Source organism: Notechis scutatus, chromosome 13 (assembly GCF_049901735.1).
Source record: "Notechis scutatus isolate UNSWTSFEM ecotype Mainland chromosome 13, rNotScu1.2, whole genome shotgun sequence".
Taxonomy (NCBI): domain Eukaryota; kingdom Metazoa; phylum Chordata; class Lepidosauria; order Squamata; family Elapidae; genus Notechis; species Notechis scutatus.
Genome location: NC_142021.1, coordinates 6,245,575 through 6,259,650, shown reverse-complemented (window position 1 = coordinate 6,259,650; position 14,076 = coordinate 6,245,575). Strand labels below are relative to the sequence as shown.

The 14,076-nt window shown below is 40.2% G+C and overlaps 2 protein-coding genes and 1 gene segment (V, D, J or C); all 3 read right to left on the bottom strand.

Moving 5' to 3' along the window:
* LOC113431270 (immunoglobulin lambda-1 light chain-like) overlaps nt 1-14,076 on the bottom strand; it is a 118,966-nt gene that overhangs the window by 14,349 nt on the left and 90,541 nt on the right. The window contains exons 1-2 of one of the 14 annotated variants that reach the window (XM_087942454.1): nt 7,049-7,144; nt 6,651-6,964 (exon numbers count right to left, since the gene is read on the bottom strand). The exons of 12 other annotated variants lie outside the window; for them this stretch is intronic. In XM_087942454.1, coding sequence (XP_087798580.1) covers nt 6,651-6,964; nt 7,049-7,094 — 360 coding nt within the window. In that variant the 5' untranslated portion in view covers nt 7,095-7,144. Of the gene's footprint in view, nt 1-6,650; nt 6,965-7,048; nt 7,145-14,076 lie in introns of those variants that run through there. One more of the 14 variants, XM_087942455.1, reaches the window with a different exon arrangement.
* Nucleotides 1-14,076, bottom strand: part of LOC148129608 (immunoglobulin lambda-1 light chain-like) — a 74,929-nt gene that overhangs the window by 21,042 nt on the left and 39,811 nt on the right. The window lies entirely within an intron of this gene.
* LOC113427831 (immunoglobulin lambda variable 5-39-like) lies at nt 2,312-2,824 on the bottom strand. The segment is given in 2 exon segments: nt 2,312-2,652; nt 2,740-2,824. Coding segments are annotated over 2 exon segments (387 nt in total).

Below are 14,076 nucleotides of genomic sequence, written 5' to 3'. Positions count from 1 at the left end.
TGAAGGCAAACTATTCTTAATTGTCCTCACTATAAGTAAGTTTTTCCTTAATTAAACTTAATTATATATATATTTCATTCTCTGGAACAACAGTAGTTCCCGAACAACAACACAACACACTTTAGCAAAAAGAAATTTGCAAATTTCAGTAAATTGTTAAAAAAAATAAACACGGTTCTTACATGAACACTACACAAAAAGTTAGGTAATTCTGTAGGGGGCATGCATAAGCGCACAAACGTGCCTACCGTCCCTGTCCTATTGTTTCTTTTTATTTTTCTTATATGTATCCATTTCATGTATTCATAATTAGGTTTATACTTATACCTATTATCTTGTAGGCGATTGACAAATAAATAAATAAATAAATAAATAAGGAATGATTTGATTAGTGATTAGATTGGGATTTGGATTTCATTTCAAAACATTGATTGGTTTCTATTCAAAATGAGATTTTGATGATTAAAGTTAAACTAATGTGAAAAGAGATAAATTAAAAAAACACAACCCTGAACTATTTGGTGGCTGTACCAAACCTGACAGATATAGAAGTATAAATGATAGACTCAGTAATTCCTCTGTAGAATTGTATCAGCAGCTTCTTGGGCACTGAACTTCTTGAGTTGGTGTCTTCTTGGCCTATTTCACCATCTGCTGGCAAAATGGGGCTTTTCAGTCATAATCTGGGTGTCAAAGCAACAAGAAGTGATGCTCATATCTTCGGTCACATCTCCCTCTGATGGTACTGAATGATGTTGCATGCACATCTTAAATTTCCAACTGCCTTTTTTCCCCCTGCAACCAACCTGCTCTGGAGAAATCCTGAAGATGGCAGCACAATCAAAGAGATGCCAAGGACAGCTTGGTTTTCCATCTTCCTCCTACAAATAAAACAGAGGGTTAGAAAAAGGCGTGACTGCCAGTACAGCTCAGATGTGAAGGTTATTTCTTACTCATTTCTGATACCCACCAATCATTTAAGAAGAAAAACAGAAGCGAGAGTATCTTTTGCTACCCAGATGCTAAAAAGGGAATAAATATATTTTCATGAGAGAGAGAGAGAGAGAGAGAGAGAGAGAGAGAGAGAGAGAGAGAGAGAGAGAGAGAGAGAGAGAGAGAGAGAGAACCCATCAAATCAACATTTGTGACTATATGCAAGCCAATCTGGTTACTTTCTCCCTATTTATTAATTTCTTAAAATAAAGAATGTCAGAGTGAGTTGGATGGAATGCATTATACAGTGGTGTTATTAAGGGTTTTGCTTTTTTATATAATTATTTGTTAAATTTGTACACTATCTGATTCCCAGGGACAGATTATTTTGCCTCTGTTGTGTATGAATTACTGAGAATTTTAGTTTGATTCCAAGGGAATGCAGATAGATAGATGGATGGATGGATGGATGGATGGATGGATAGATAGATAGATAGATAGATAGATAGATAGATAGATAGATAGATAGATAGATAGATAGATAGATAAATTAAATATAATTTCAAAGAGTAATGAGAAGGAAACAATTCTTGAATACAGCTTGTCCTCCTGGAACCCACACTGTATATCGGACATTAACACGATCGAGCGGATTCAGAGGTATTTCTGAAGAAAAGTTCTCCACTCCTCTACTCACAATAGAATTCCCTATGCCTCCAGGCTTTAAATTTTGGGCCTGGACAATCTGGACCTGCACCGCCTGTGGTCCAATCTAAACATAGTACACAAAATTGTCTGCCATAATGTCTTGCCGCTCAATGACTTCTTCAGGTTCAACCACAATAATACGCAGGCAAACAACCGATACAAACTCAAGGTAAACCGCTCCAAACTCGATTGCAGAAAATATGACTTCAGCCACAGAGTGGTCAATACCTGGAACGCCCCACCCGACTCCATTGTCACAGCCTCGAACCCTTGCAGCTTCAACCTCAAACTCTCTACTGTGGACCTCACCCCATTCCTAAGAGGTCCTTAAAGGAGGCGTGCATAAGCGCACCAGGGTGCCTACCGTCCCTGGTCTTACTGTCCCCGTTTATCTGTATTTACTTCCTTTGTTCTTGTTTATGTTCACACTTGTTATTTTGTACATGTCTGACAAATAAATAAATAAATGTTGCTTTTCAGTTCTGAAGATCTCATCTCAGGGCACTAGGATGTTTCAGTGTGCTCTCTAGAAGTACTGCAGTAATTTTCTCAGTAGAAATATTTCTTCTCTATTCTTCAGAGGGGGAAGATCTTGAACGGCCTTCAAAGGGTTCACTAAGAAGCAACATGCTGTAGAAATGGAAAGGACAGTTTTTGTCTCACTTCTCCATTAGAATGTACCACTGTGAAACCCGTTGCTGTACCATGTAGCACAGTAATAAACAGCCTCGTCTTCATCCAGAACTCCAGAAATGGTTAAATAACCGGCATTGGTGGAGGCCTCCTTAGAACCGGAGAACCGAGAAGGAACTCCAGAACCTTGGCCCTTGTCAGAATCTGTGTAGAAGTGCAAGAGAAAACGTGGAGAGTTTGGAGGCTTCTGCTGCAACCAGTATATTCTGTAGCGGCCAATGTTGACCCCATTGCTCAAGATGCAGGCCAATTTCACTGTGTTTCCTGGGTTCACTGAGGCTGATGGAGGTTGAGACACCACACTTTGTGAGGTTACTCCTAGAAGAAAACAGGAGAAAAGTTTCACACACTTTCAGTTCATGAGTTGTGGTCATTGGAAAGCAATTCCACATAACATGATCTCACCTTCGCACCACACTACCAAGAGACTAAGAAAAAGAGCCCAGAACATATTGATAAAGTTTGGTGACCCAGAAGAACAGTAAATAGATCCACCATGGAGATTACATTATGCGCCCTTGTCTTTTATATCCTTCTTGCCTGCTTTGGTGGAAAAGTAAAGCCCCTCCTTCATGTTAATGAGATGCTATTGAATGGTTCCTGAGATATTCTTCACACCCTACTTTGGTTGGGTGCTTGACGCTCTGGCTGCTCTCTCTCTAGTGAGACGTACATTTTTGACATGTTGATCACTGATGAACAATTATTGAATGCTTTGTTGGGTTAGAAATAGGAAAGAACTGAAGCATCACAGCAAGCATAGAGACTAGTCCATGGATAGACAATGAAGATGACTGCATCTCCTTGGGGGTTTGGATTTAGTCAACTGATGTGGGGTTAGATCATAGAATAATAGGGTTGAAAGGGACCTTGGAGGTCTTCTAGTTCAACCTCCACCCATGGCAGAGTTCTGTGGATAGGGGTCTATTGTTGGCCAGAGTTGAATGTCTTAACCAAACTCACCACTGTAGCCTCCTGCCATTGAGAACGGAAAAAGAATCACAACTGGAAGGTGAATTAAAAACACATGTTGGGGCTGCTACTCTTGAAATAGGATTTGGAAGAATTAGTTTGAACCTCATGTAATTGCGAGCAGAGTGCCTTTTGTCTAGCTAGTTGTCCATCCATTTTCAAACATCTGGCTGAGCCTGAAAAAGTTGTCACTGTTTAAGGGTTGCCTTAACTTTAGCAATCAGACTTCTTAAAGTTATGCCATCTATTTTTAGAAGTTTAGACTTTAGAAGATGGGGAAAAAAGGTGGGCTGCTTTAATGAAGACGAAGGAGGTTCTGTGCTTGTTCCTACATGAATAACAGAAAAACAGAATTGGACAGGACCCTGGAGGTCTTCTAGTCCAACCCCCTGCTCAAGCAGGAACCCTAATACTGTTTCAGACAAATAGGTTGCCCAATCTCTTCTTAAAACCTCCAGTGATGGAGCACCCACAACTTCTGGAGAAAAAAAACATTCCATTGATAAATTGTTCTAACAGTCAGGAAATTTCTCCTTATTTCTAGGTTGATTCTTCCTTGATTAGTTTCCATCTGTTGCCTTTTGTTCTGCTTTCAGGCGCTTTGAAGAGTAGGTTGACTCCCCCTTCCTCGTAGTAGCCCCTCAGATATTGGAACACTGCAGTCATGTCGCCCCTAATCTTTCTTCTTCTACTCTTTATCTGGACATAAAGCAGCAAACAGTTATGCTCAAACCTTGGTTCACATCCCCCTTTGATGGTTCTGAACAGTTTTGCGTACTCATCTTAAATTTTTCCTGCCCTGGAGAAATCCTGAAGATGGCAGCAGAATCAAGGAGATGCCAAGGGCAGTTTGTGTTTCCAAATAATTTCGTCCTCCAAATAACTTCCTATTCCAAATAAAACAGAGGATTAAAAATGGCAAAGATTTTAAAAGGCTCACAACTGCCAGTAGGGCTCAGATGGGAAGGCTATTTCTCACCCTTTCTGATGATCACAAGTCACAAGAAGAAAAATGGAAGTGAAAAATTCTTCTGCTACCCAGATGCTAAAAACGGTCACTGGAGAATAAACACCTTTTGCCTAGCGGAAGACAAACAGAAAAGAAAATATATTTTTAAAAGAAAAACTCACCAAATAAACATTTGTGACTATATATAGCCAAATCTCAATCTCTCTCTCTTTCTCTCTCTCTACACACACACACACACACACACACACACACACACACACACTGCCCACCTTACCAATACATTTTTTTTAAATAAAGGATATTACTATTCAATTGTATAGTATCCTACAAAGATAATCATAGGTAAAGGATGGATTTCTTGGGAGCTTATAAAAAGATTTTGGTAAACTGGACAATATTCAGTAAAAACAAAAGCTTGTTTTTTCTCATTTTTTAATGGCAGAACATTGAGTAGGGTGACCAAATTCTTCAAGGAATGCCATATGAACAAAAATTAACATGTAGTAGGTATGGACAGATGTTAAAAATCCATCCTATTTTTTTCTATAGATTTAAGGGATATGTCTATCATCCATCCATCCATCCATCCTATCAGATTCTCTCTCTCTCTCTCTCTCTCTCTCCTATCATCCCTCCCTCCCCCTCCCCCATCTCTCTCTCCTCATTTATCAATTTATCCACCTATCTACCTTTGAAGCAGCTTCCTCTACATATTGAAATTAAAATATCCTATAATTTGAAAGCTGGCATTGCAGGGCACACCTTTGGATACAATGAAATGATCAGAAAAACGACAGGATCAGGGCACTGTGAAATTATGAACTATCAGTGAAGTCTCCAGAGATATGTGGGATTTTCCCAAGTGTCTACTTCTGTGAAACCACATAACTTTTGAAGCTGAACTTTTCTGAAGCTGAACGTTTGAAGCTCAAACCACTGGAAAACACCAAGCCGCTCTCTAAGGAAAGCAGAACCCACAAGACTTATAGTGTGCTGTTTCAAGGGTTTAGATTCACCATCACCTTTTGCTCCACAGCATTTCCACCCATGGAGAAGATGTGTAGTTAGGTAGAGTCGCTTCTTAGAGGTGCTTCTTACACAATGTAAAGCCAGAAACCGTGTATTCTTATTTGCATACATGACAGAAGACCTCACTTTCAAAAAGCAACATTATGGTTTATTTCATAATACTAACCAGATTCTTCCTTCCCCAAGGCTCCTGCTAAGGTAAATTAGTTGTTTCATGGAGAGGGTGGGTGGGGATGCCGAATCATGTTTAAAAACGAATTAAATATTGGTGGCAAAATCAGGAATTTCCGTTCACCAAGGTTAAGATGATAACATGGCCAGATCTCAAAACGTCAATGGCAAATATTATGGCAGGGGTGTCCAACCTTGGCAACTTTAAGACTTGCTGGCTGAGGAATTCTGGGAGTTGAAGTTCACAAGTCTTAAAGTTGCCAAGGTTGGACACCCCTGTATTATGGGAAAGGAATAAAAAGATTACTCTGGCCGCAGCATATAAGGAGAACTTACTTAAAATGTTTTATTGATGGCACCTCCCCCCAGCCAGATTGGTTAAGATGTATAAAAGTCAATTTCCAAAATGTTGAAAATGCTCAATGGAATGGGGTACATACTACCATGTAAAGCACAAGAGTTTTAGCATAGGATGGGGAAGTGGCTGGGAGAAATGTTAGGATTTAAAATAGACCATAGACCAGAATGTTTCTTATTGGGAATCATACCAAAAAAATAACAGTAATAAGGAAGAGCTATATTTGATAATACATGTTATCACCGCGGCAAAAATGATATTTGCCCAGAAATGGAAGGAGAAAGAAATACTGAGTGAGGACGAAATAATAAACAAAATTCTGATATGCACTGAAATGGATAGGCTAACCTTAGAGATGAAAAATAAGGACGAATCAGAATATTATACAATTTGGAATAGATTTTACCATTGGTGGGGACAGAAAGGAAGGACTTAAGATGGAAAAGAGTTGTTGAGAGGGTAAACGAGAGTACGAGATGAAAATAAGACTAAGGATGTTGGAGGATGTAATGTAAGAATGAATGAATGTATATATGTGCATATATATGAACAAAGGTATATAGGAATGTATATACTTATATTATACTGACCAAAAGTTATGTCAAAACAACTTCACCACCTTCAATGTTTTTAACTGTTATGTTTAATAAAAATCATTAAACAACAAAACAAAATATCGGTGCATGAAACTTTACAAGGCCAAGTGGCAGGTGAGTTCCAGGCAGGGGAAAAAAAAAACTCTTGAAGGCTGTTGCTCTTTCTTCTCTTGGAGGTTTTTGTCTCAGTTCCTCCTGGGTTTGTATCACTGTGGAGCACGTTACTAGCACCATACCACAGAGCACAGTAATAATCAGCCTCATCTTCTGCCTGGATGTTCTGGATGGTCAAATACCATTTATTTTGGTTACTTTCCTTGGAGGCAGAGAAGCGGCTGAGGTCTCCAGAGCCTGGGCTTGCACTGCTGTAGTAATAATAAAGGAATCTGGGAGGACCTCCTTCTTTCTGTTGATACCAGGATTGGTCATAATTTTTTACTTGTCCACTGCTGAGGGAACAAGAGAGTTGGACTGTCTGTCCTCGGGAAGGTGACATGGAGGATTCCTGAACCACTGTAGGCTGGGAACTGGATCCTGGGGAAAGAATAAAGCTTTAGGTTTGTGTTCTTAGGATGATCATGTGGACAGGGGTCTTGTATTGGGTGGTCCTTTACTCACCTGTGCACCAGATCCCCAGAAGGACAATGAGAGATGCAGCCCACATGTTGAGACTCTCTAGGGTTTCTGGAGATTAAGGCCCTGTGTTAAAACAAGTGGACTTTATTGGGACCTCCTAAGATCAAGTCCACTTGGTTCAGAATCCATTTACATGCCTAGCTCCTCCTCCACCTTTCCTGACTTCTCATTGGGCCATATCTCCCATCAGAGTGAAAGTCCACCAACTTTCAGATAGGTGATGCTTCTTGAGTTCCTTGCCGGCAGCTATCTGAGGGACCCTGGGCTGCTCTGCTTCAGAAAGGGGAGTCCTGGGTAGGCTCCCATTCAAGAGTTGACCAAGCTCTAACCCTGTCTAGCTTTTTCAGCCGTGTACAATCATGTGTACCGATGGGTGTATCAGTCTGCATTACTATTGCTATTAATCTTCTCATCAATCCTTATCGCCCATCCCCCCCACTTGTGAGTGTATGACTGTAACCTTGTTGCTTGTATCCTAACGATTTATATTGACTGTTTCCTAGTGTGATTTGATTGCTTATTGTACCCTATGACTGTTATTAAGTGTTGTACCTGATGATTCTTGACTCTTGACAAATGTATCTTTCCTTTTATGTACACTGAGAGCATTTGCACCAAGACAAATTCCTTGTGTGTCCAATCACACTTGGCCAATAAAGAATTCTATTCTATTCTATTCTATTCTATTCTATTCTATTCTATTCTATTCTATTCTATTCTATTCTTTTCTATTCTATTCTATTCTCAATAAACATTCTATTCTCAATATTCTATTCTATTCTATGGTATTCTCAATAAAGAATTCTATTCTATTTTATTCTATTCTATTCTCAATAAAGAACTCTATTCTATTCTATTCTATTCTATTCTATTCTATTCTATTCTATTCTCAATAAAGAACTCTATTCTATTCTATTCTATTCTGTTCAGTTCATCTGAGGTGGAGGGTTGGGAAAATAAATAGGGTTCAATTTCAATTTTCTGGTTTTAGATTTTGGGCTCCAGATGATGGGCTGATCCTTTTGGATTGCTCTCAAGAGAACAGTTTTATTTCATTAATCCTGAAGACTTCAGGATGACCAAGGCTGCTGCTCACCCAGGAAGGCTTATTCGTGACTTAGCCATCACATAGGATTGTGAAAACAGTCGCTCTCTGTTTGAATTCATTGACATACTTCGGGTTCCTTGAAAAGTTTCCCTCAACCTTAAAGCAAAGGGTTGCAGCTGGTAGAACTAAAATTAAGAAATTCAGCTACGTCGTTGCTTTTTTGCATCGGACCTTCTGGTCTCACTTCCTCTAAGGTCGAGTAAGAGTGGAGTAGTTCCACCAGGTGGTCACACAGAGGAGGAGATCTGCTAATTTTCTCTTTCTCACCAACCCAAAGGTGCTTTTTCCAAAAAGCTGCCGGAATGTCTTGAGTTTTTCTTCAAAAACCTTTCACTTCTCATCAAAGGAGGGACCTCCAAGGTATCTTCCAACTCTGTTATTGCAAAAACAGAATATTGGGCTCACCAAGGCCGACATGGGAATGTTGCCACCTCTCGAACTGTCAGTGCATAAAGGCCACACGAGTAGTGAGCTCAGAGGAGAAATAAACGTTTCTCGCACCAGCTCAGGGCAAAGATTTTGTCCACTTTTGCAAGGGACCATATATCACTGTGGATACATCCAGGTGCCCACAATGCTGTAACCAAAACACACAAGTGTAATCAGCCTCATCCTCAGCCTGGAGGTTCGTAACGGTTAAATAGGCTGCATTGGCAGATGCGTCCTTGGAGCCCGTGAACCGGCCGTCGTTGTTGTGGTCATAGAGAAGGTATTTGGGGCTCTCCCCAGACCTCTGTTGGTACCAACATATGCCACGACTGCCTACTTGGCTGTCTCGGCTCATGGTACATGAGATCTTTGCAGATTGTCCCAAGGGAGATGTTTGTTCAGCAGGTTGAGTGAAGGTATATTGTGAATTGCCTCCTGAAAGGAGAAAAGGCAGATTCTGAAATAGAAATAGAAATAGCAGATACCAACTACAGGACTATCTTTTGAAGAACTGCCCTAAATTCAAATGGAGACTAGTAGGAATTGGAAACTCATCCATGCATCAGCCAGGTACTGTCTGTGGATGTTGATCAGTCTGAAGCCAACATGGCCCTCTGATCAGCATGAAATCCTCTTTGCAGGTTGGCTTGGTACTTGACTGTTAGAAGAGATAGATTTAGAGGTGGAGATTCTTCCTAAATTATCTGTGAACCATGGCAAGGAGAAGGCCAAGAGCATAGACCAGGCCATGATGAAGAAGGGAGCTTTTTGGGGAACTCAGACTGCCATGTTGCCTTTAAACCCACAGGAATATAGCTGCACCCCTTGATGCAAATTTAGCTTTCATCTCCTCAACTTCATTAGGATAAGAAGAATGGCAAGAAAGGCACGGTTTCGTGTTCCTCTTTTTATCTTTTCTTTCATTCATCTCTCTTTCTCCTCTAGGACCTCCAACACATCCTTCCCATCATCTTCAGGGTGTCTGGTCTGGTTGCAGACCTTGTTCAGATCTGACCATTTATTTATTTTATTTATTTATTTATTTGATTTGCCAATTGTTTACAAGATAATAAGTATAAGTGTATACATAGTTGTGAATACATGAAATGGGTACATATAAGAAAAATAAAAGAATAAGAGAAACAATAGGACAGGGACGGTAGGCACGTTGGTGCGCTTATGCACGCCCCCTACAGACCTCTTAGGAAAGGGGTGAGGTCAATAGTAGACAGTCTAAGGTTAAAGTTTTTGGGGTTTGGGGAAGAGACTACAGAGTCGGGTACAGTATTCCAGACATTGACCACTCTATTGCTGAAGTCGTATTTCCTGCAATCAAGTTTGGTGCGGTTTACTTTGAGTTTGTATCTATTGTGTGCTCTTGTGTTGTTATGGTTGAAGCTGAAGTATTCATTGACAGGTAGGACATTGCAATGTATGATTTTATATACCATGCTTAAGTCAGACCGAAGACGGCGTAATTCAAGGTTTTCTAGTTCTAGAATTTCAAGTCTGGTGGCATGAGGTATTCTACAAACGAGTAGAAGAGTGGAGAACTCTTCTTGTGAAATATTTCTGGACTTTCTCAATTGTGCTAATATCAGATACGTAATGAGGGTTCCAGACTGATGAACTGTATTCGAGTATTGGTCTAGCAAATGTTTTGTATGCTCTGGTTAGTAGTGGATCCATAATGTGGATCCTGGGTGTTCTCTTCTGTTGCAAGAGGTGGGTAGCCAGGGAAGGTCAGAAGGAAGAAACCGTTCCAATATTTGAGAGGATCCTAGAAAGACGAGGAGGTTAAACTATTTTCCAAATCAGCAAAAGAGAAGACAAGAAACAATGGACGGAAACTAACCAAGGAGAGAAGCAACCTAGAACTAAGAAGACGGTGAGAGCAATCAACCAATGGAAAAGCTTGCCTTCAGAGGTTGTGGGTGCTCCATCACTGGAGGCTTTCAAAAACAGACTAGACCACCACTGAAATGGCATAGGGTCTACAGCTTGAGCAGGGGGTTGGACTAGAAGACCTCTGAGGTCCCTTCCAACTCTATTGTTCTATGTTCTGTGTTAAAATGGGGCAAGGAGAGATGAATCTCATGAACCTTAGGTTCAACTCTTTGAGGAAGGTCCATCAACCTATGGCCTTCACCTGGAACATATAATCACATGGACACAGAGTTGTATCGGAACACGGGAAGCAATATTTTCCTGCAGGTGTAAGTGCCCTCATGCAACCATGGAAACATGAGGAAAAGCCGCCTGTGTTCCTCGTGATAATCTTGATATCAGGTGAATCCTTGGTGACTCCTTGCTCTTCCTTTGCCTTTCCCTGGAAGAGCAATCTCAGGAAGGCCAGAACAGGCCAGCTTCCTTGAACCTTCTGTCTCAACTTGAGAGAAAAGGGATGTTGCTTGAAGCATGGAGATCACTAGAGGGACTCTTGAAGGCTGTTGCTCTTTCTTCTCTTGGAGGTTTTTGTCTCAGTTCCTCCTGGGTTTGTATCACGGTGGAGCACGTTACTAGTACCATACCACACAGCACAGTAATAATGAGCCTCATCTTCTGCCTGGATGTTCTGGATGGTCAAATACCATTTATTTTGGTTACTTTCCTTGGAGGCAGAGAAGCGGCTCAGGTCTCCAGAGCCTGAGCTTGCACTGCTGTAGTAACCATAAAGGAATCTGGGAGGACCTCCTTCTTTCTGTTGATACCAGGATTGGTAATAATTTGTTACTTGTCCACTGCTGAGGGAACAAGAGAGTTTGACCGTCTGTCCTTGGGAAGGTGACATGGAGGATTCCTGAACCACTGTAGGCTGGGAACTGGATCCTGGGGAAAGAATAAAGCTTTAGGTTTGTGTTCTTAGGATGATCATATGGACAGGGGTCTTGTTTTGGGTGGTCCTTTACTCACCTGTGCACCAGATCCCCAGAAGGACAATGAGAGATGCTGCCCACATGTTGAGACTCTCTAGGGTTTCTGGAGATTAAGGCCCTGTGTTAAAACAAGTGGACTTTATTGGGACCTCCTAAGATCAAGTCCACTTGGTTCAGAGTCCATTTACATGCCTAGCTCCTCCTCCACCTTTCCTGACTTCTCATTGGGCCATATCTCCCATCAGAGTGAAAGTCCACCAACTTTCAGATAGGTGATGCTTCTTGAGTTCCTTGCCGGCAGCTATCTGAGGGACCCTGGGTTGCTCTGCTTCAGAAAGGGGAGTCCTGGGTAGGCTCCCATTCAAGAGTTGACCAAGCTCTAACCCTGTCTAGCTTTTTCAGCCATGTACAATCATGTGTACCGATGGATGTATCAGTCTGCATTACTATTGCTATTAATCTTCTCACCAGTCCTTATTGCCCATCCCCCCCACTTGTGACTGTATGACTGTAACCTTGTTGCTTGTATCCTAACGATTTATATTGACTGTTTCCTAGTGTGATTTGATTGCTTATTGTACCCTATGACTGTTATTAAGTGTTGTACCTGATGATTCTATTTCTTTTGTTTTTATGTACACTGAGAGCATTTGCACCAAGACAAATTCCTTGTGTGCCCAAACACACTTGGGCAAGAAAGAATCTCTATTCTATTCTATTCTATTCTATTCTATTCTATTCTATTCTATTCTATTCTATTCTATTCTATTCTCATTCTATTCTGTTCTATTCTATTCTATTCTCAATAAACATTCTATTCTCTTCTATTCTCAATAAAGAATTCTATTCTGTTCTATTCTATTCTCAATAAAAATTCTATTCTATTTTATTCTATTCTATTCTCAATAAAGATTCTATTCTATTATATTCTCAATAAAGATTCTCTTCTCTTCTCTACTCTTCTCTTCTCTTCTCAATAAACATTCTATTCTATTCTCAATAAAGAATTATCTTTGGCCCTAGATATACCTGTGTAAATGAGTAAATTGACATTTGAAATTAGAGAACAAGAAGATAAACAATTTTATATGATATGGGATATGTTTTATCAATGGTTGGATAAAAAGACATGGTAATGTAATAGACTAGGAAAGTTTGTAATAGAAGTTTAATAGATCGATATAAAATATAATACAGATATATATAACCTTTGGATGAAAGTACAATATAAATTTCATAATAAAATCTAGTATATCTCATATAAAATGATGGAATAAATAGTTTAGTCATGAATGATTAATCACTGATAAATATATAAGCATATGTTAGATTGACAACGTGAGAATTTATATAAACTGTGAGTAATGACTATGAAAGGATAGCACAAAAGATTTGTAACCAACTGACACACTGTAATGGAAGATGGCTTGACGTTTTTATGTTTTGTATGTATATGGTTGTCTTAAAAAATAAAAACTTTTATCAAAAAAAGAAGAATTGCACTTGAAGGAAACGGGTTGTTTCCTGCTTCTTTTTAATCTCTTGTTTGATTCGTCTCTCTTTGGCCCTAGATATACCTGTGGGTAGCCTTGTGGCAGGATCTGGTTTCAGACGGTCAGTCCGAGGTCCCCATAAATCTGTTGAGGACTAGACCTTTCTCAAGATTCATCGATGTCAACGAACAGCCTTTTGATCAATCCCGTTACGGGACGTAATTTGCAAAAGCCAGGGGAAAACATTCCTAGGGCACTGATAATGTTTTCCCAGTTCTTATCCTTCCAGGAAAAAAATCCTGGAAGTTGTGGAGAGGATTGTCACAATTTATTCACATGCAATTGTTCCCGTCCCCAGTCAAACAACAAATCCTGTTAAGTTTTGCAACAGATATTTGGATATTCACCAATGCATTTGCACCCTCATAAGTACCATTGAATCTTGGGTACTTTTCCTTAGCTTGTTCTGCGCACGCAGCCCTTAGGTTTGGTGAAATGTTCTTGTGTTAAGACAGCCAATGAATTATTCAGAGAAAGCGCTGAATGAAACAGAATCTAAGAAAGTGTCTTTGGCGTTAGTGTGGTCCTTCCCCATGGGGAGAATAGACTCCGCTGTGCCCGCCCAATAATCAGATACTTGATCAGCTCGCAGACATGTAGAGAAAAACAATGGCACATGTTCTCTTCTTTTGCAACAGATATGTGGCCCAGCAGAGGAAGCAGAAGCAACAGGAACGTAGGGTGTTGACTGACTTAACATTCTGTGGACAGGTAGAACTTCAGAGCATTGAGATGGGTCCAAATGGGAAGCAGGATGCATGGAAAGGAATATTTTCCTGCATATGGTACATAATTGCCATTAGGAAACAAATCATCTGTGGGAAAATCCTCCTACATTCCTCAAGATGACTGACATGTCAAGAAAGAGTGAAGGGAGGGGGAGAATCACAGGAAGATGTTGGAGGTCAGGATCCATAATTTAATCCTCACCTCAGAGAGACTCCTGGCTTGGCATTCTTTCTCTCTTGAAGCCCTTGGAATGAAAAAGGTCCCAGAACAGCTTCCTTTTAGTTTCCTTCCCATGAGAAATGTCAATTTTCAAAT